The sequence below is a fragment of the Schistocerca cancellata genome, chromosome 9, assembly GCF_023864275.1.
Source record: "Schistocerca cancellata isolate TAMUIC-IGC-003103 chromosome 9, iqSchCanc2.1, whole genome shotgun sequence".
NCBI classification, from domain to species: Eukaryota; Metazoa; Arthropoda; class Insecta; order Orthoptera; family Acrididae; genus Schistocerca; species Schistocerca cancellata.
In genome coordinates, this window is record NC_064634.1 from 48,085,259 (window position 1) to 48,108,376 (window position 23,118).

General features: G+C 39.6%; 1 protein-coding gene across 1 annotated transcript in view; it reads right to left on the minus strand.

Annotated features, from left to right (window-relative positions):
• The window catches only part of LOC126101176 (fasciclin-3-like), a 146,721-nt gene that overhangs the window by 34,803 nt on the left and 88,800 nt on the right, over positions 1-23,118 (minus strand). Inside the window, exon 10 of the mRNA XM_049911874.1 lies at positions 2,399-2,435. Within this exon, the coding sequence (XP_049767831.1) occupies positions 2,399-2,435 (37 nt within the window). The remainder of the gene's footprint in view (positions 1-2,398; positions 2,436-23,118) is intronic.

Sequence of the window (23,118 nt, forward strand, 5' to 3'; positions counted from 1 at the left end):
ACAGATGACTATAAGGTCCTGGCAAAAATGTTTGTGAAGAATGGATATGGTTTACATGGTAAAATACAGAATGTAGAAATTGGACAATAAGCCAGTAGTGACATGATGTCAATTAAAATATGATGTTGTAGATTAATGTGCTTTCCATATTTTTTAAAAACATGTATTCTATCAGAATCATAAGACAGTTTGGCTGTGAAGAATTTTTGTGCTTGGGTGTTGTGAGATCAGCGATGCTTACATCTGACGTCTCTGACACTCATTTTTATATTTGTTGTCATCTTGTAAGTTCTGGGCTTTTTGTTGCATTGTTTTGTTGAAATTTCTTGTATTCTTACATGGGAGAATAAATATTAATTCTGTTCATTAAAGTATACAAATAATTATTTATTTGTATCACCTATCAAACCACAGCAGACACATTATTTTCGTATGATCATATTAAAATTCAGGGTGAATGAATATCAGTGATAAGATTTGGTCATGACATTTCTGTGTCTTCCATGAAGATGAGATGATACAGGACCTGTTCAATGGCATGAATTGTCTACTGAGCATAGAATATCAACTGAGAGGATATCAAAGAGAGACAAAAGTATTAAGGACAAACAAAAATGAGATTAACAACAAACTTAGCATCTTAACTGAGGATCATAGTAGACAAAAGTGGAGGAATTCTGCTACCATGGAAGCAAAATAATTGATAAAAGATGAATGAAATGGAATATGAAGTGCACTAACTTAGCCAAGGAGAGAATTCATTATAAAAAGGAGTGTACTAGTAAGCATGTACCCAGGACCTGAAATTTGGGGGGAGGGGGTCCTATATTAGTTTTGCAGTGAATGAAGCAAATATAATTTTTGTGATTTCATTGAAAATGCCCAAATGGCTCTGAGAACACTTGCTACTGATCAGTATTTTTTACATGTTTTGAATTTCTTCAAACTGATATTGAATTAATACATCCCTCTGTCTGGTGGGGCAAGATGAAAATTAGGTTCACATAGGCTTTTTTATAGAAGCGGTGGGGGTAAAGCTATCTTCCCCTGCCCTTCATTGGGTATGTCCTTGAATATATGTATCAAACATAGGCCTTATGTTGAGAAATAAATGTATGAGGATGTGTGGAGAACAGCACTGTGTGGAACTGAATCATGGACTAAGGGAAAACCAGGAAAAAAAAAAAAAAAAAAAAACGAAGTTTTTGAAAAGTAATGTACAGAAATGAGGAGGTTCTCAGAGAATAACTTCCTCTGTACTACAGGATGCTATAGAGGGCAAAAATTGTAAGGCATGACAGAGATTAGAATACGTACAACACAAACAAGGGCATTGCGAGTAGGTGCTGCTCGGAGCTGAAGAGATTGGCATAACAGAGGAAACTGTGGTGAAGCAAATCAAACCAATTGGGAAAACTGATGACCATGAGAATTAAATTAATATGGCAGTGGTCAAGGAGTGGTAATATTTGAGAAAAACAAAAGACAGTAAAGTTCCACTTGCGTTACTCAGTAGAGTCTCTGTTCACTGACTTGATGAGTGGATCAAAAGACATGAGATGTGTATATATAGGAATTACTGACTTAATTTCTACATGAAAGGATAATTAAAAGTCTTTCTCATTTCTCTGTGATTGTGAAGATCTTACATTACTTAAAGATCACAAGACATGACACCTAAACACTAACTGTGTAATCTCTGAAGACATGGATTACATTTTGACGTTCTTCAAAGTCTTGATAGTATCTTTAATTGAACTGAAATCTAAAATCAGCAGTCTTAATCTCATGTTGCTTCTCATCTGTTAAACTATTTTTAAAATTTTCATTTATCACACAGTCACAACATTCTTCCTGATCTTGAATCTTTCAAATTTTGCTTACTCTTTTTCCCCATCATAACATTATTTTGTCTCCAAACTTCCACATAATGCAGCTACAATGGTTTTCATCTTTTAATGTGTTAGCATATGCCTTATTCTAATGCATCTAACTGGATTCTCAAACTGTCTTGATGCTCCTCCTCTACACTCCTGTTTGCTGGTATCACTTCTTGCTATTTCTGCAATGTTGTGATCGTTCTTGCACTTCACCCTCTGCACAAAATGTTACAAATTGAATCAATAAATAGTAGGGCATTTATATGATTTTCAAATCCCATTGGGATTTTCAGTGAGAAACAGTGAACTCTAAAGAGTTATGATTATTTCCAGTGTGATACATTCAATATTTATTCTTTCACTTTGTATGTGACTGATGATATATGATCTCTCAGTACGAAATCAACATTACTATTTCTGGAAGTAGTTAAATAATGAATTTAAAATGTATATTTGATAGATTATATATTCTGACTTATTACTTTATGCTAAGGAGAATTATGATTTGAACTACTTACGACTCTCGAATGTCATTTCGCGATGAGGATACTCCACCTGGAACAGAAATGTCAGAAAAAACGAATAAGGTAAGAATTATTCTTACCATTAAACCTTTTCAGAAATTTTGCAAAAATAAACTTGGTACCATATACAATATTAACAACAGCAATTTCCTTTTGTCATTAATGCTACATTTTCTTATCCTGCCCTATTTTATTCAAGTTTTAAATATACTTATATGACATCAGTTTCCTTTGCTAACATACTTTGTTATGAGCTATCAGATTCCATACATTTCCATCTTCACTCTGGGACCCTCTTTTACATTACGATGGTGAGCGCTCAGTTATGTAGAATAATCCAGTGGTAAAGCCAGGATGGATATTAAGAAAAGGAAAGTTACCTCTCACCATATAACAGAGATGGTGAGTTGCAGAAAGGCACAACAAAAAGATTGTCACAAATAAAGCTTTCAACCAGTAAGGCCTTACTCGCCGAAAGCTTTATATGTGACAGTCTTTTTGTTGTGCCTATCTGCAACTCAGCATCGCCACTATTTTCCTTTTCATAATATTTTTAGAATAATCCAATATGTACAAAAACAGGAAGATTCATGTGTTTCCCAAGCTGTATCTGTTTCTGGTATAACACCACATAATCACTAATGATAACATGCTTAATTTTCAGTGGAGGATACCAGCTGTACTCTGTGAGGAACACCATTGTGTCATGTTCCTGTTGAGTGGGGAAATCAGCCACTGACTAGCAAACTTCTATATGGACAGGAACAAGTTGTAAGAATCACTAGCAGAGTCCACCCTATAATCACATGCAGAAATCTTTTTAAGGAACTACAAATCCACATATATATTGTGCAATACACATTGGTAAGCCAAATCATTATGACCACTGCCTACATGAATTTGAATGTCATCTGGTGGTGTTGAGTGCATGTGACACAGTATGGAAAGTATGTAAGTAGAGCACAGGTGAATGAGAAATCATTCTAGTGATGATACAGCCAGCAAATGAGGAACTCCACTGATGTCAGCAACTCTGACAAAGGGTAGGTTATTAGGTCTGGTGCCTGGGAGTGATAAGTTGGTCAGTTGTTTGCGAAGTGCTATTGTGAGCAACTGCAGGAAGTGTTTGAGGGACAGTGAAACCACAAGTACACAACAAGGTGGCAGTCATCCGAGAATCATCACAGAACGTGTTAAGTTGGAGATTTTTCTACTCTAAAGCAGGCTATGTGGCAATCTATGGCTGGTGTAGGCTCAAGTGTTTTGAAGCACACAATTAAGTAGACATTGTTGGAACATGGGGCTCTGCTGCAGAGGTCATCTACATTTTCCCATGCTGACCCAACAGCATTGTCAGTTACAATTACATTGGGTACAGGATCATCAAGACTGAACTGTTGATCAATGGAAATGTGTCATTTGATTGGATAAATCAAGTTTCATGTTATACCAGATAGATTGAAGGTCGCACCCTAATACACCATCATTCAGGTGAATGGCTGCTCGGACCATACTTTAAATGTGTCACCTGGTCAATTGAGTCATGATTTTTGTTGCATCTGGTCGATGGTTATATCTTGATATGCAGTATGGTTGTGTCTCAATATTTAGTCATTCAGATGTGCTCAAGACATGCACTGTGCCAGAGATTCTGGGGGACATCCACCAGAGCACCTGTCATAATAAGCTGCAGACTATGTGAATTTGTCTCTGGACCACCTGAATTTCTTCATTCTTGATGTCTTTCTCTGATGATGATAGCAGACAGATAACTGTTCATGTCCCATGGCCAAGATCTGGTAGAGGGGTTCAAGGAGTTTGATAGTGAACTCACATTGATGTCTTGAGCACAAAATTAGCTTGATCTGAGCACGATGGAACATTTTTGCAATGCTACTGGGCACCAGCTCTGCTGCTACAAACCATAAGCCTGCAATTTATAGGAACTGTGTGACCTGTGCCTAGACATCTGGCTATACCTCAAGAAACATTCCAAGAACTTGTCAAATCCATGACACACACAATTGCTGCTGCATTGCATTCCAAAGATGGCCCAAAATGTTATCAAGCAGGTGGTCATGGGGTTTTGGCTCATCAATGTATATCAGCAGCAAGAATAAGAAAAATAGGCCCTTGGTAGTTCACGCTTAATCAATCATTTATTGGGAAACTGTTTGTCACTTCCAACAACATGTTATTTTATATAATTGTGCCTTAATATTACAATCAGCTTGCTCTCTTCTAGGTATGATTTTATTAACAGTTATGGATGCGTCTCACATCATTTTTAATTTTCAAATAACTTCCGGGAATTCAGCCAGGTAACACTTTCAGCGACCGCCGATATTTCGACGGGAGAACACCCCGCCATTTTCAAGGCAAACTGCAACGGACAGGTGACGTACATGCACATTTAAAACTTCTGTTCTCATACTGATGCAGGAAAGATAACGCACATACTGAACACTAGTGTCACCAAAGATGACCAAAGTCAGAGAGACTACGGACTCGCAGGTGAGGTAGCATTGACTCTGCCCCTCTGTTTTTTGACAAGGGAGAGAGCTGGATTCCAAACAGAGTCCAAACAAAAACCTCCATCCCTGTTAATAAGGTTGCTCACTAATTTAATCTCAACTGCCTCCTTAATAACACTGCCCCAATAGTTGGACATGCATGCCAATATCTCGGTGTTATTATATAACATGGGGTGACCAGTATCCAACCAATGTTCGGCATTAGCAGATCTACTTGCCTGCTGTAATCGTGTGTGCCATTTATGCTCAGTACATTGATCCTCCACGGTCCTCATAGTTTGACCAATATATGCCATGCCGCAGCTACAAGGAATGCAATATACACTCACCTTACGCAGACCAGTATCATCCTTAACAGAACTCAAAAGCACTCTAATTTTAGATGGAGGTCGGAAAACACATTTCACATCGTATTTCTGTAAAATACGACTGATCTTGTTGGAAGTGCTTCCTACGTAAGGCAAAAAGGCAGTAGACTTAGGTGTCGACTCAGAATTATCATCAATCACCCGATGTACAGTCTGTCTATCACTATAGCCATTTTGACGAAATGTAACATCAAGATGGGACAGCTCAACTGGCAAAGTTCTCAGCATCGTAAACGACATGTGCCATGTGTACCAAGGTACGAGGTACCCCTTCACGTTGAGCCGGATGGTGACAACTATTAGCCTGTAAGTACAAGTTGGTGTGAGTGCATTTCCTGTAGACTGCATGTTCCAATGATCCATCATCCTTCCTCCTAACCAACATGTCAAGAAAGGGAAGGCAACCATCCTCTTCCACCTCCATCGTAAAACGAATGTTCGGGTGGATCAAGTTCAGATGTTCTCGAAAGGCATTCAAATTCTTCCTACCATGAGGCCAAACAACTAAGGTATCGTCAAAATATCTAAAGAAACAGGAGGGTTTCAGAGGCACTGACTCCAATGCATGTTTCTTGAAGTCTTCCACAAACAAATTTGTGATCACAGGAGACATTGGACTACCCTTCGCAACTCCATCTGTCTGCTCGTAATAGTGGTCATTGAATAAAGCGTAAGTGGATGTCAACACATGCTGAAAGAGATTAGTTAATTCAGCACCACACCTAGCCTCAATTAACTGCAATGAATCAGACAGAGGAACACGAGTGAAGAGAGAGACCTCATCAAAACTCACTAAAATATCAGAGTCATTCAATCGCAGTCCCTCCAAACGACGTAAAAAATCAGCTGAGTTCCTGATATGATATTCACATCGACCTACTTGTGGACACAACAGAGAAGCAAGATGCTTGGCTACACAATATGTCAGAGCACCGATGTTACTCACTACAAGACGGAAAGGAGCCCCTTCCTTGTGAACCTTCGGAAGGCCATATAAGACTCTTGATAGTGTCCTGCGACAAAGCCCTTTTCTTCAGGAGGCTGTTGGTCTTTCTCTCAACACTTTTTGTGGGGTCAGCATTGATTCTGCGATATGCTGAATCAGATAGCAAGCGTTGCATCTTTTGTACATAATCCTGTTTATTTAAAACAACGGTCTTCCCTGCAGGTAAAATAACAATATCAGGATCAACTCTGAGAGAGCGTAAAGCAGCCCTCTCTTCTGCTGTTACATTACTCTTGGACGAGCCCTAGTCAACACACAGCATGCCTCCCTCCTAACCTCCTCTGCAGCGTCAGGAGGTAGTTTACTAATAAAATCAACTACCGGCAAACTCCCTGGAGTGGGTGCAAAATTTAAACCCTTCCCAAGCAACAGAGGCACCATCCAACCAATCCCATTACTGCCTGGCATTTGGCAAAGTTTGAACGTTTTCTTCGCGTGGAGTCTGATGTTATATCTCGACGTTCTGTGATAAATCTCACAGGGAAATCTTTTGACGATGCAACCTTATCCGTGCTTGGGAAGGGTTTAAATTTTGCACCCACTCGAAGAGTTTGCCAGTAGTTGATTTTATTAGTTCAATTCAACAGGCAGTTTGCAAATTACCTCCTGACGCTGCAGAGGAGGTTAGGAGAGAGGCATGCCACGTGTTGACTAGGACTCGTCTACCCAAGAGCAATGTAACAGCAGAATAGAGTGCTGCTTTACGCTCTCTCAGAGTTGATCCTGATATTGTTATTTTACCTGTGGACAAGGGCAATGCCACCATTGTTTTAAATCAACAGGATTATGTACAAAAGATGCAATGTTTACTATCTGATTCAGTGTATCGCAGAATTGATGCTGACCCCACAAAAAGTGTTGAGAGAAAGACAAACAGCCTCCTGAAGAAAAGTGTTTTGTCACACGACACTATCAAGAGTCTTAACACCTACAGTGCTGTTCCCCCTAGGTTATATGGCCTTCCGAAGATTCACAAGGAAGGGGTTCCTTTCCATCCTATAGTGAGTAATATCGGCACTCCGACATATCATGTAGCCGAGCATCTTGCGTCTCTGTTTCTCTATTGTGTGCACAAGTGGGTCGGTGTGAACATCATATCAAGAACTCAGCTGATTTTTTAATTCATTTGGAGGGACTGTGGTTGAATGACTCTGATATTTTAGTGGGTTTTGATGTGGTCTCTCTCTTTACTTGTGTTCCTCTGTCTGATTCACTGCGTTAATTGACGCTAGGTTTGCTGCTGAATTAACTAAGGCCGGCCGGGGTGGCCGAGCGGTTCTAGGTGCTACAGACCGGAACCGCGTGACTGCTACGGTCATAAGTTCGAATCCTGCCTCGGGCATGGATGTGTGTGATGTCCTTAGGTTAGTTAGGTTTAAGTAGTTCTAAGTTCTAGAGGACTGATGACCTCAGAAGTTAAGTCCCATAGTGCTCAGAGCCATTTGAACCAATTAACTAATCTCTTTTGGCATGTGTTGACGTCCACTTACTTTTTATTCAATTACCAGTATTACGAGCAGACAGATGGAGTTGCAGTGGGTAGTCCATTGTCTCCTGCGATCACAAATTTGTTTATGGAACACTTCGAGGAACGTGCATTGGAATCTGCGCTTCTGAAACCCACCTGTTTCTTTAGATATGTTAACGATACCTTAGTTGTTTGCCCTCATGGTAGGGAGAATTTGAATGCCTTTCTAGAACATCTGAACTCGATCCAACTGAACATTCATTTTACAATGGAGGTGGAAGAGGATGGTTGCCTTCCCTTTCTTGACGTGTTGGTTAGGAGGAAGAATGACAGATCATTGGGACATGCAGTCTACAGGAAACGTACTCACACCAACTTGTACTTACAGGCTAATAGTTGTCACCATCTGGCTCAGTGTGAAGGGGTACTTCGTACCTTGGTACACATGGCACATGTCGTTAACAATGCTGAGACTTTGCCAGCTGAGCTGTCCCATCTTGAAGTTAAGTTTCGGCAAAATTGTTATAGTGAGAGTCAGATTGAACGTGCGTTGCGCTATCAACAAACTATACATTGGGTGATTGATAATAATTCTGAGTCGACACCTAAGTCTACTGCCTTTTTGCCTTACGCAGGAAGCACTTCCAAAAAGATCAGTAGTATTTTACAGAAATACGATGTGAAATGTGTTTTCCAACCTCCATCGAAAATTAGAGTGCTTTTGAGTTCTGTTAAGGATGATACTGGTCTGCGTAAGGTGAGTGTATATTGCATTCCTTGTAGCTGCGGCATGGCATATATTGGTCAAACTATGAGGACCGTGGAGGACCAATGTACTGAGCATAAATGGCACACACGATTACAGCAGGCAAGTAGGTCTGCTATTGCTGAACATTGGTTGGATACTGGTCACTCCATGTTATATAATAGCACCGAGATATTGGCATGCACGTCAAGCTATTGGGACGGTGTTATTAAGGAGGCAGTTGAGATTAAATTAGCGAGCAACCTTGTTAACAGGGAAGGAGGTTTTTGTTTGGACTCTGTTTGGAATCCAGCTCTCTCCCTTGTCAAAAAACAGAGAGACAGAGTCAATGCTACCTCACCTGCGAGTTCGTAGTCTATCGTTATCTCTGACTTTGGTCATCTTTGGTGACACTAGGGTTTAGTGTGTGTGCTATCTTTCCTGCATCAGTCCGAGAACTGAGGTTTTAAATGTGCATGTACGTCGCCTGTCCATTGCAGTTTGCCTTGAAAGTGGTAGGATGTTCTCCCGCCGATATATCAGCAGTCACTGAAAGTGTTACCTGGCTGAATTCCCAGAAGTCATTTGAAAGTTCTATATGCCAGGAGACACTCAGGCCTCACATCATTTTTAATTTTATATATGGTATCGCAACTGAAAGTGATGGGTGCAGCACTGTTAAACAGTCAGTGTAATGATACTCTTTTCCTACTGAATCTATATCTACATATGTAGTCTGCAAACAATTGTGAAGAATATGGCAGATGGTACTTCTTAACATGATACCACATGTTAGGGTATGCCTTATGGGAAGAAAGACTGCTTAAATGCCTCCTTTAGTGCTGTAATTTGTCTGATATATATAGGGGATGAAGAGTTAATATTGTAGCAGGCTTTTGCGGAAAGTTGGTGTCTATCTTCAAACGTCTGCCAATTCAGGTTTTTCAACTTTTCCTTGACAATTTCCCATGAGAAAAGAATTATGGCCATTTGATTTGCCTTTCTTTGTATATGTTCAGTGTCCCTCTTAGTCCCAAGCCTCCTTTGTAGACTGGCTGTTATTTTCACAGTATCCTCATGATGAATCAAAGCCTGCCATCTGTTTTACTAATGTGATCATTCTGTTCCATATCTTCACAAATTCTTAAACTCAGGTATTTGTAGGAATCAACTGTTTCAAACTGTGACTCTTGTTGCAGTCATATGATACTATTTTTCAACATTTTGTGAAGTCCAAACTTTTACTGTCCTGAACATAAAGCAAGTTACCAACTCACTTTGAAATCTTATCAAGATATAACTTAATATTTGTGCAGAATTTTTCAGATAATATTTCATTATGGATAATGGCATCATCTGCAAAAATCTGAGATCACTGGTAATATTGCCTGTCAGGTCATTAACAAACAATGTGAACAACAAAGGTATCAACACATTTCTATGGGGCACGTCTAAAGTTACCTCTACTGTTGTTGATGACTCTCCATCTGAGATAACATGCAACATGAAGGCCTTATTTCAATAGTGGTAGATCTACAATTTAAGTCATTTCAACATCTTAAGTTAAACATAACTGATGACAATTCTGTAATTGAAATACCTGAAATACTGAAGTCCATTGCTCGTTACAAGGGATTACCATTTCTTTCTACGTGTAATATTAATGCTGTCACATTTACCTCATCAGAACATTATGAAGAACATTAATCTGAATCACTACTAAAATAATGTCCTGCATAGTCTCGCTGACTTGTGTGCATTGTGGTGCATTCTGTTGGCAGACAAATGAACTTGAAGGCATCTCACTTTTAAAATAAGTTACAAGGGACTCGTATGAACATGAAAGTGTGGTTAACTCCATTTTGGTTACCTCTATTTTTGTAAAATCTGGAGTTGTACCACTATTGAAATAAGGGCTTCACATCCACTCTACAAAGAAATTCTCAGTCCAAACAAATTCTGTTTGATATACCATACAATCGCACTTTTGTTAATGATCTCTGGAGTGGTTCCAAGTCAAATGCTTCATTGAAATCTAGAAATACTGCATCCTTTTCATTGGCCTTGATCCATGGTATTCAGGACATCCTGTGAGAAAAGTGTAAGCTGGGTTTTGCATGATCGATAATCTCCGAATTCATGCTTGTTGGCATGGGTATTCTTTTCAAAGTACCTGATTATATTTAAGATTAAAATATGTTCTAGGTCATACAAGAGATAGACATCAATGAGATAGAGCAATAGTTTTGTAGATCACTTCTGTGATCTTTCTTGTAGACATTTGTAACTTGTGCTTCCAATCACTGGGCATGTTTTTTGGTCAAGGAGTCTAGGGCATATTATGATTAAAAAGGGAGCTAACCTGTCTGTAAATTATTTATAGAATGTGGCAGGATTTCTATTTGTCCTGGAGCCTTTTTTAATTTTAATGATTTTACTTATTTCTCAACGCCACTGACACTTTCTGTATCACTAATTGTTGCAATGATATGAGAATTACACTAGAGCTGTACTTCTCTATCTTTCTTATTGAAGAGACATTTTGAGATGGAATTCAGCATTTCTGCTTTTGCTTTTCTACCCTCAATGTCATTACCAATCACATTCATGAATGTCTTGACACTAACTTTGGTGCTGCTCACAGTATTTACTTAAGACCGGAATTTCTTTAGGTTTTGTGAGAGAACCTATTATGCTGTACTTGCTGTTTCTTTAGAAGTGTTTTTTTTTTAAATTGCCATATACCATGGAGGATCAATGCTGTAATGAACTCTCCTATAGGTACATATCCATCCAATGCATTGCAACCTATTCTTTTAAACTGAGGTAATGTTGAAATCTACTGGCAGATTAAAACTGTGTGTCAGATCATTACTCGGAACTCGTGAGGTAGGAGGTGGAAGTAAAGCTGTCAGGGAGGGTCATGAGTTATGCTTCACTAGATGTCATAGAGCACTTTCCCATGAAAGGCAAAGGTCCTGGTTTTTTGGTCCTGGTCCAGCACACAGTTTTAATGTGCCAGAAAATTTCACATCAGTGCACAATTTGCTGCATAGTGAGAAGTTCATTCTGAAGTCATAGTTTTTCTACGTGCTCCATCACAGGGGTAAATGTTTTGAGCTCCTTTTTGAGACGTGACATGATTGTTTCTTTGTCCAGATTACTAAACATTTTAATGCACTTACTTGTTTTAGCTACCTTTTGTACTTGATTGATCACAGGTGCTGCAACTGCTTCATCATCACTGATTCCAGTTTCAATATAGACATTCTCAAAGTCTGATGCTTTGTCATGCCAGTCTCTTACAAGACTGTAATTTTTCCAATTGACTTTTGGATGATTAAAGTCTCCTTCAATGAAGGCAGCATGACTGGGGAACACCCATGCTATAAAGCTGAGGTTCTCTCTAATCTATACCATTGCATTTGGTGGTGAGTCTGGTGGTCAGTAGCAAGCTCCAATTACAAATTTGTGCTTAGCCTTATTTCTGAGTCTTGCTGAAACAATCTCAAATGCAGCTTTTTTTCTATACCAATGGATTTGAGTTTGCTGTCTGCTGTGACAAGACACCAACTTCTTTCTCTTTCACACTGGCCTTGCATTCAGACGGACGATGGTTCAAACCCAGGTCCAGCCATCGTGATTTAGGTTTCCAGTGATTTCCCTAAATCGTTTCAGGCAAATGCCAGGATGGTTCCTTTGAAATGACATGGCTGATTTCCTTCTCTGTCCCTCCCTATTCTGAGCTTGTGCAAATGGCTAAGATGGCTATAAGCACTATGGGACTTAACATCTGAGGTCATCAGTCCCCTAGACTTAAAACTACTTAAACCTAACTAACCTAAGAACATCACACACATCCATACCGAAGGCAGGATTCAAACCTGCAACCATAGCAGGCACACAGTTCCTGACTGAAGCGCCTAGAACCACTCGGCCGCAATGACCAGCTGAGCTTGTGTTCCGTATCTAATGACATCATTGTCAATGGGACATTAAACACTACTCTCCTCCCCCTCCATTTTCTATTAACCTATCCTTTCAGTATACTCTTATACTTGCACAAAAACTCGCACTGTTGTCAATTTCAAATTTTAGCAACCACGAGTAAACTTAAAGAATAGAATTCTCATGTATAAAACAGCTTCAAATGTCTGATTACTTTACAAATGAGTTAATGTGTTAAATATTTGAAGTTAAGCACGTAAACAGGAAAACATTCAGAAAAAATTTGAAATTATGCTTAAAGTTTGTTGTAAATTACTAAGTGGTCTCAATGTGGAACACTGGATGAATATAATATGGCAAAATTGCACATCATTATAAGCAAAAGCAAGCTAGTTTTTCATGCATCTCAATCTTTATGATGCCATACCTCCTGAACTATGTGTTGTACAACATTCAGTGATATTATGTAAGTATTGTCTGCAAAGTGTATTGAGAACAGGTTTAGTAGTAAAGGAATAAAACATTAAAAATTCATGCCCGATGTCCAAGATTTACTGTGCACCATTTTAAGCAGAGAGTAGGTTTTCATGCATTTAAATGTCTATGATGATGTCACATCTCCTGAACTAAGTCATATAATGTTGTAATTTTGCAGGTGTGTTCAGTGGTGTATGTGAATATTGTGTGCGAACTGTGTTGTGAACAGAGTTGGTACTGAAGGAGTAATAAATTAAAATATCAGGCCTGATGCTGAAGTTTTATTGCTTTTCCTTTCCTTTTTTTCCTTTCATCATTTTGTAGGGGTGTCACTGAGAAAAAATTTCATAAAGGTTTGAAATTATGTGTATAGTTTGTTGAAGTTGAGCCAATGGCCTTGCCACACCGTGGTAACATCGGTTCCCGTCAGATCACCAAAGTTAAGCGCTGTCGGGTTGGGCTAGCACTTGGATGGGTGACCATCCGATCTACCAAGTGATGATGGCAAGCGGGGTGCACTCAGACCTTGTGAGGCAAATTGAGGAGCTATTTGATTGAGAAGTAGTGGCTCCGGTCTCATAAACTGACATACAGCTGGGAGAGCACTGTGCTGACCACATGCCCCTTCATATTCCCATGCCGTGACGCCTGTGGGCTGAGGATGACACGGCAGCCGGGCGGTACTGCTGGGCCTTCTAAGGTGTGTTCGGACAGAGTTTAGTCTGTTGAAGTTGCTAAGTGCTCCCATTCTCAAATACTGGATGAATAAAGTCTGGGTATCTGCACACCATCAGTTATGCTGCCCCAAGACAAATACACAGTTTCTAACTGTAATACTTGTCTTATTGTGTTAAACTTTTAACATGCTGCCATGATGGTTTCAACTAGGCTACAAAAGTTTGGCTGGGAAACCGTCACACATCCTCCGTACAGTCCTGATCCCTTCCTAAGTGATTTGCATGTTTTTGGAGCCCTGGAGAAAGACATTTGTGGTCATCAGCAGTTTGCTTCGGATGAAGAGGTGCATGCCTGCTTACAATCATGGTTTCATAGGCAACCACAAATGTTTTTCAATGAACACACTGACCATCTTGTCTCACAATGGGATGAATGTATTAACCAGTATAGCGTTTATCTTTGAAATAATAAACAGTTTACTCAATATTTTTCAAACTGTCTCACTATCAATTGACTGCCCCTTTATGTATGATTTGACTTTTAGACATCCCCAAAGGCATTCCTTGATAATGTGATTTAAGGAATAATACATGTAAATGAATGAATGATGGAAGGAAGAAAGGAAGTATTATGACTGAGATTTGACCAAATGTTGGGAAAAAGTCAAAATAAATCTGGAGAGTCTGGACTGGCTGCTCTGGGGTCATCAATAGCAAATTGCCAAGTGTCAACAAAAAGGTGACCAGTGAGGAAACAGACAATTGGAGATGGCATTACTAACAAACAAAGTCCAATGAGTAATTCAGATCGAGAAAACTTGAGATGTAGTAAAAGCAGAGACCAAGAACTAACTAACGGTGCATTACAACAACACAGTTGTGGAGTGAGTCATGTGTCACTGTGCGTTGGAATGTATAGGGCAGCCACTGTTGTGTGGTGCTGTGGCAAGGCACTTCTGGTTTTAATAACTCCACCTACTTACCAAGATCTCATTCCGTGCTCTCTGGTGGACTTTCAAAGACACTCTGGAAATGGGCACATTGGCTGTGATTATCCTGGATGGTGTTTTGGAAGGTTAACTGTTGGTATGGTTGGTATCCCAGCATTTAAGCCCATAAGTTGGTGTGAGGAACTGCGAACATCTGGCATTATGCTGGGACATCGTGATGTAGGCATTGCTATAGTGGTTGTGAAGACTGTGTCGAGATATCCATCTCCACGTCTGGTTCAATGAAACTGCTGCTGGTTTTTGTGGGAGCAAGCTACGTCACTGAGGCTGTGGAACTGACAATTGTGAGTTTTCTAGTTCAGATGTACCACTAGTGGTGGAGATGGTGCAGTTGGCAGATGTGGTTCATATGACAACACTCCAAGCCCATTGGTGTTGACTAATATGAATGCAACACCCATGGGTTTTCACCACAGTTGCTTGTGTCAACATGTCTCTTGCTCTGTGTGAGTGTGCCCACACAGCTGTTTCCAGCGAGTATCATCCTGAGTGCAAGAAACCAGGATTCCTGGGGCTGCGGATCCAGGAGACTGAAGAACATTTGTGACTGTCGCTACTAAAGAGACTGCCTGCAATATGCTTGTCTGTCCTCTTTTGGAGAACTGCTGCATGGTGTGGGATCCTTACCAGATAGGATTAACAGAATACGTCGAGATAGTTCAAAGAAGAGCAGCATGTTTTGTATTATCACAAAATATGGGAGAGCATGTTACTGTCATGATACAGGATTTAGGGTGGACATAATTGAACAAAGGTGTTTTTCGGTGCGGAATCTTTTCATGAAATTTCCATCACCAACTTTCTCCTCTGAATGTGAAAATACATTGTTGAAGCTGACCTATGTGGGGAGAAATGATCATCATAATGAAATATGGGAAATCAGAGCTTGCTCAGTAAGATATAGGTGTTCGTTCTTTCCATGCGCTGTTTGAGATTAGAATAATAGAGCATTATTGTGAAGTTGGTTTGATGAACCCTCTGCCAGGCTTTAAATGTGATTTGCAGAGTATCCATGTAGTTGTAGATGTAGATGTAAGTCAGTCACTCAGGAGCAGTATGACTCACCAGGTACTTTGTGGTATTGATGAAATTCAAGTAATAATGTGACCAAATGGAATCTTTTTGAATAATAATTCAAAAGTAACATGCAGATTTCCTCAAATGTTAGGGCAACTGAATTTGAGAGGAGCCTACTTCTTAAGTAAGAAAAACATCCCTGAAGAAGGCCAAGACAGGAGGACTGACTGACAGAAACTCTCATCAGTGATTTTAAAGATGGTGAAGTGCTTGAAGTGCCGGTTTAGCCACTGCAAATCTGTATCCCAAGCCTCTTTGGCATCATTAAATGGTGGAAACATGGGTGGGTATTTGTCCACCTGACAAGTTACTACTCCCTGTATTGAATGCATATTCTGTATCTGCAGTTCATCCTTGAGAAGCTGAATTTTCTGGTGAAGCAACTCATCCTGCTGCGGATGTTGCTGTTGGAATTGCTGTTGCAGTAGCAGCCGTTGTTGGTGCTGTTCCAAGAGTTTCACAAGCTTTGCTTCCAAGGTATTCTGCCAAGCTTTTACCTCATTGCCAGTTATTGTGACCGAAATTTGACTAAATGTCCAGAATAGCTCAAAAGAAACTTGATGAGGCTGGACTAACCAGTCTGGACCCATCAACAGAGGATAGCTAATATGAACAGAAAGACAAATGTGGAAAGTTAAAACTGAAAATGGCACTACACATAAACAAAGTCCAATGATTAGTCCAGAGAGAGAAAGTAGAGACTGAGAACCAATGATGCACTGTGTTCAGATGATAGCAAAGTAAAAACATCAGCAAATCCTGTGTCACTGTGCAGCAGAACTTATAGTATGGCTGCAACTCTAATTGGCTGGCATAATGGTGTGTATCTCCTTGGCAAGGCAGTGCTAGTGCTCAAGGTTTTAATCACTCCACGTAGCTGCCGAGATTGAAATCCTTGCTCTCCAGTAGGCTTTCAAAGCCCCGAGCTGGTTACAAGGAAAAGAAAGATTGACAGATACCTAATTCAGATGACAAGCTGTAATTAAAACTTAAAGCTTTATTACCACCAGGTATCAGAGAAAAAGCAGAGATATTGCACTTTTTTTAAACATTTCTTTCCAAAAAATTCCAGGAATCCTTGTCCCACTGTCACACTACTGAAAAAAATGTGTGTTATGGATTTTCATGTCAATGGTGCTGAGAAACAGCTGAAACTGTTAAAACTGAGTAGAACTACAGGCCCCTGTGGTATCCGTATCAGATTCTATCCAGAATTTGTGGCTGAGTTAGCCCCACTTTTAATCAAGGTACACCATAGATCAAGTGAATAAAAATTGTGCCTAGTATTGGGAAGAAAACACAGGTCATACCCACCTAAAAGAAGGTTAGTAGAAGCGTCCAGTATCATTGACATCCATCTGTTGTAGAATCTTAGAGCATGCTCTGAGCTCAAACATAATGAGCTATCTCAAACAGAATGAATTCCGCAGTTTGAACCAACATGGATTCCAAAAGTATCAGACATGCAAAACTGACTCAGGCTTTCTCACATGACATCCTGAAAGCTATGGATGAAGGCAATCAAGCATAAGTATTAGTTCTTGATTCCTGAAAAGCATTTGGCTCGCTAACACACCAATGTTTATTAGTGAAAATACAATTATTTGTGGTACCGAACAAAATTTGTGAATGGATTAGGGACTTCTTGATAGTGGATGCAGTTATGTGTAATAAAGTGCTATATGTAAAAAGCTGCAAAAATATTCAATCAGATCCTTATAAGATTTCAGGTAATGTAAAGTTTGGCAACTTTCAGCATTGTCAAACAAGACACACAAAAAACATAGGAAACTCAAAAACATTGTACCCTATGCATACAAATTCAGTGACACACAACTGGCATCCATCAGTGCATACAAATTCAGATTGCACAGGTAAATGCAGTCAACCTACGAAGACAACCGCTAACAAATTGCTTGTGTTTAGGTTCCATACCAAATAGGAGTAACAGGGGATGTTGAGTGTGTAGAAACAAGGGCTTAAAAATGGTTACAGGTTTGTTTGACTCATGAGAGAGCATCACAGAAATGTTGAGAAAGCTGAACTGGCAGACACTTGAAGACAGATGCAAACTATCTGATGAAAGCCCACTTACAGAATTTATAGAAACAGTATCAAATGAGGGCTCTGGAGATATCCTTCAGCCCCTTACTACTCCTATATGGATAGCAAAGATAAAATTAGTCTAATTACAGCACAGAGAGAGGCATTTAAGCAGTCATTGTTCCTGGACTCCACATTCAACTGAAACAGGAAGAAACCTTAATATATGATGGCTCTCTGCCAAGCGCTTCACAGCGTTTTGCACAGTTGCGTCAGATGTAGAAGGAGACAAAATGTAAAATTATACACTTCACAAAATGAAAACATGTAGTATCCTATGACTACAATGTCAATGTTTCACAATTAAAATCAATCAGTTCATACAAATGCCTAGGTGCAACACTTTGAAGGGATATGAAATTGAACAATTACTCAGTTGCAGGTAAGCAAGTAGTTCATTGGCAGAATACCAGTCTACAAACGAAACTCTTCAAAAATTATTTGTGCACCTCAGCCCGTACCAAACAGTACTAACAAGGGATACTGGACATATGCAAATAAAAAAATAGTCAAATGTTTGGCAAAATGATATGTTTAAAAGTAAGAAATAAAATAGATTAAGGAAAAATTTGATCTGCCTTTGAATGATGATAGAAATCATGTTCAGAAATTCGAACAGTGAAGCAAAAATATGGTTGACATTGCTTTGCACAGCCAAGTACTTCATCTACATCTACATCTACATCTACATGACTACTCTGCAATTCACATTTAAGTGCTTGGCAGAGGGTTCGTCGAACCACAATCATACTATCTCTCTACCATTCCACTCCCGAACAGCATGCGGGAAAAACGAACACCTAAACCTTTCTGTTCGAGCTCTGATTTCTCTTATTTTATTTTGATGATCATTCCTACCTATGTAGCTTGGGCTCAACAAAATATTTTTGCATTCGGAAGAGAAAGTTGGTGACAAATTTCGTAAATAGATCTCGCCGCGACGAAAAACGTCTTTGCTGTAATGACTTACATCCCAATTCGCGTATCATATCTGCCACACTCTCTCCCCTACTACGTGATAATACAAAACGAGCTGCCCTTTTTTGCACCCTTTCGATGTCCTCCGTCAATCCCACCTGGTAAGGATCCCACACCGCGCAGCAATATTCTAACAGAGGACGAACGAGTGTAGTGTAAGCTGTCTCTTTAGTGGAGTTGTTGCATCTTCTAAGTATCTTGCCAATGAAACGCAACCTTTGGCTCGCCTTCCCCACAATATTATCTATGTGGTCTTTCCAACTGAAGTTGTTCGTAATTTTAACACCCAGGTACTTAGTTGAATTGACAGCCTTGAGAATTGTACTATTTATCGAGTAATCGAATTCCAACGGATTTCTTTTGGAACTCATGTGGATCACCTCACACTTTTCGTTATTTAGCGTCAACTGCCACCTGCCACACCATACAGCAATCTTTTCTAATGACCTAATGACCTTACTAGATGGTAAATTACAGCATCACCTGCGAACAACCTAAGAGAACTGCTCAGATTGTCACCCAGGTCATTTATATAGATCAGGAACAGCAGAGGTCCCAGGACGCTTCCCTGGGGAACACCTGATATCACTTCAGTTTTACTCGATGATTTGCCATCTATTACTACGAACTGCGACCTTCCTGACAGGAAATCACGAATCCAGTCGCACAGCTGAGACGATACCCCATAGGCCCGCAGCTTGATTAGAAGTTGCTTGTGAGGAACGGTGTCAAAAGCTTTCCGGAAATCTAGAAATACGGAATCAACTTGAGATCCCCTGTCGATAGCGGCCATTACTTCGTGCGAATAAAGAGCTAGCTGCGTTGCACAAGAACGATGTTTTCTGAAACCATGCTGATTACGTATCAATAGATCGTTCCCTTCGAGGTGATTCATAATGTTTGAATACAGTATATGCTCCAAAACCCTACTGCAAACCGACCTCAATGATATAGGTCTGTAGTTAGATGGATTACTCCTACTACCCTTCTTAAACACTGGTGCGACCTGCGCAATTTTTCAATCTGTAGGTACAGAGCTATCAGTGAGCGAGCGGTTGTATGTGAGTGCTAAGTAGGGAGCTACTGTATCAGCGTAATCTGAAAGGAACCTAATCGGTATACAATCTGGACCTGAAGACTTGCCCGTATCAAGCGATTTGAGTTGCTTCGCAACCCCTAAGGTATCTACTTCTAAGAAACTCATGCTAGCAGCTGTTCGTGTTTCAAATTCTGGAATATTCCATTCATCTTCCCTGGTGAAGGAATTTCGGAAAACTGCGTTCAATAACTCCGCTTTAGCGGCACAATCGTTGGTAACAGTACCATCGGCACTGCGCAGCGAAGGTATTGACTGCGTCTTGCTGCTTGTGTACTTTACATACGACCAGAATTTCTTCGGATTTTCTACCAAATTTCGAGACAATGTTTCGTTGTGGAACCTATTAAAGGCATCTCGCATTGAAGTCTGTGCCAAATTTCGCGCGTCTGTAAATTTTAGCCAATCCTCGGGATTTCGCGTTCTTCTGAACTTCGCATGCTTTTTCCGTTGCCTCTACAACAGCGTTCGGACCTGTTTTGTGTATTAAGTATTTAGAAATCATAAATAAAGAACTGAGGCAGCTGGAATGCTCATAAAATTAGTTATGTAGAATGAGCACGAAGTAGAATCTGCAGTTCTATTGGAACTGCTCTCTGACTTACAGTTCCTATTTATTCTATTTTATTCTTTTTTCTTTTGGAAAAGTGAGTGTGCAAGAACAGTAATGACGACAGCACCTGTAAGGGAGACATTACTTCTTGCATTATATGCATTCTTCTTCCATATTTGAAGGTTTCTCTATTGAAAAATTTTTGAGACTGAACAATTGTTGGAACTTTTTTACACCTTTGGGCATAGATGAGAGAAATATGTTAAGGCCAAACAACAGTAGACTGCAAGGTATACATAACGCCCCAGAAAAATATCCTCTAGTAGTATCTAAAATTCTTTGCAAGCTAAACATGGAAGTTTAAATTCTCAAACAGCATCTCACTTGCTGTACATGATTCTGTGTATAATTCAAAGGTGTAGCAAGTGCAGTCTATTTTATTTCTTTCTTTTTGACAAATAATTTAAAAAACATTTGACATTTTTTTTCATTTTTTTGAAAGTTTTATGTTTTCTTCAGCAAGCATGATATATAATATATTTAAATATTGATTAGTATTCTATTATTATTAAGAGTATATGGAGCAAAATAAGGAAATGAAGTATCTATTGAGAATTTAAAGTTCAATGCTTAACTCGGGATTTTAGGGAGTACTAGAGGGTAGTATTTGTCTGGTGTATTTTTCTTAATTATCCTAATTACTTTTAAGCAGTTTAATCTTTTTCCAAAAGGAATCTGCAGAGCTCATTTGAAACTTTCAGGCATTTATAGCTGTGTGCCCAACTGAAATTCATACCTGGGACATTTGCCCTATGTGGAAAAGTGCTCTACTGACAGAGTAATCCAAGCATGACTTAAGACCCACCCTTACAGTCTTTATTTCTGCCAATACACTAGACTCTCGCTAATGCGGCCCTCAGTAGTCCGGCCTATCAGTAATCTGGCGCACATCGAAAAACACGTACACAATGAATCATCACACACAACAATGCTTATTAAACAATGCTTTATATACTGTATTTGAAATTGTAGCTTGTTTTACAGTTCAGAATCATGTCTTCTGAAAGGAAACATGTTATTTTTGACCTCAAGCAGAAACTTGAACTCTTAGATTAGTTAAATTGAGGTTCATCACAGAAAGCCATTGCTGCAGAGTTAAATATTGGACGAGCAATTATTTATGACATCAAAAAGAAAGAAGATGTTATTCGACAGTACTCTACGCAAATGGATAGCGAGTTGGGAAAATGGAAGGTTATGCGAAAGAGTGAGAATGAAGAACAGGATGTAGCTGTTTACAGGTGGTTCATACAGCAACACAGTAAAGGAATTCCAGTCAGTGGCCCAATTACAAAGGAAAAAGCAGCTGCATTTAACAAACAACTTGGCGGTAGTAACTTGTTTGCAGCGAGCGAAGGTTGGCTATCAAACTGGCAAAAACAACATGGCATTCAACAGCTGACAGTCACCAGGGAAAGTCACTCAGCTAACGAGAAGGATGCTGATGAGTTTGTATGCTGATCAAACAGGACTCTTTTACAAGATGCTTCGTTCAAAAACATTAGCTGTCAAGAATGAGTAGGAAGCTCATGGTTACATGCAACAGAAACAGCACATAACATTAATGGCGTGTTGTAATGCAAATCAGAGTCATAAACTACTGCTTATGGTGATCGGAAAATCCCAACATCCACCTTGTTTTCAACACACTGTCATAAATACCCTACCAGTGCAGTATCACAAACAGAAGAAAGTGTGGATGGACAGGCAAATATTCTCTTTGCGGTTCCAAGAAACGTTTGTACCAGCGTGAGGAAAGCTAAGAAGAAAAAGCTTCCACTGAAAGCTATCCTTATAACTGACAATGCTCCCAGTCATCCTTCAGATATTTCTCTAATGTCCGATGGTATACTGTACATGTACAGGGTGTCCAGAAAAGGACTCCCTGATTTCAAAATTAAATATCTCGAAAACAAAGATCGATAGAGGAATGCAGTAAACGGTATATTTATTGTGAAAGCTGTAAGAAGTTTATACAGCACTTTGAAATAATAGTTACAAAAGCTGCTAACAGATGGCACTGTAATCGCCATATGTAATGCCTAGTATAAATAGTGATCCGAAGCCCAGAGCGATCAGTTCCACTATTGAAATGTGAAAGGAGGTTAGCGTACCGAAGGAAGAGATTAAAACCATGTACTCCAATGAACAACGCGTTTTTCTGATGCTAGAGTACCACAGGTTAGAAGAGAGTCCTACGGCAACAAGGCGAAGTTTTCAAGCACGATTTAATGTTCCAAAAGGACCAGATGCGAAAACCATTTGTACGCTCTTTGCAAAATTTCAACGAACAGGCAGCATAACTGATGATCTAGTGGGGCATGTTGGCTGCAAGCAAATCGTAGTTACACCTGAAAATATCGCCACAGTTTCTGGAATTATTCAACGAAATCCAATGTCATCCGTCCGTAGAATTGCATCTGAGACTGGTTTGAAGCATTCCAGCATGCAGAAAATACTGAGAAAGAGCGTACACATGTTTCCATTCAAAATTCAAATGCACCAGGCCATACCCGTATGAGCTGTGCAACAAAGGTTTGCCTTTGCTAATCAGATGCTCACAATGATTGATAGTGAAGGATTTGATGTTGGCTGCATCTGGTTTACAGATGAA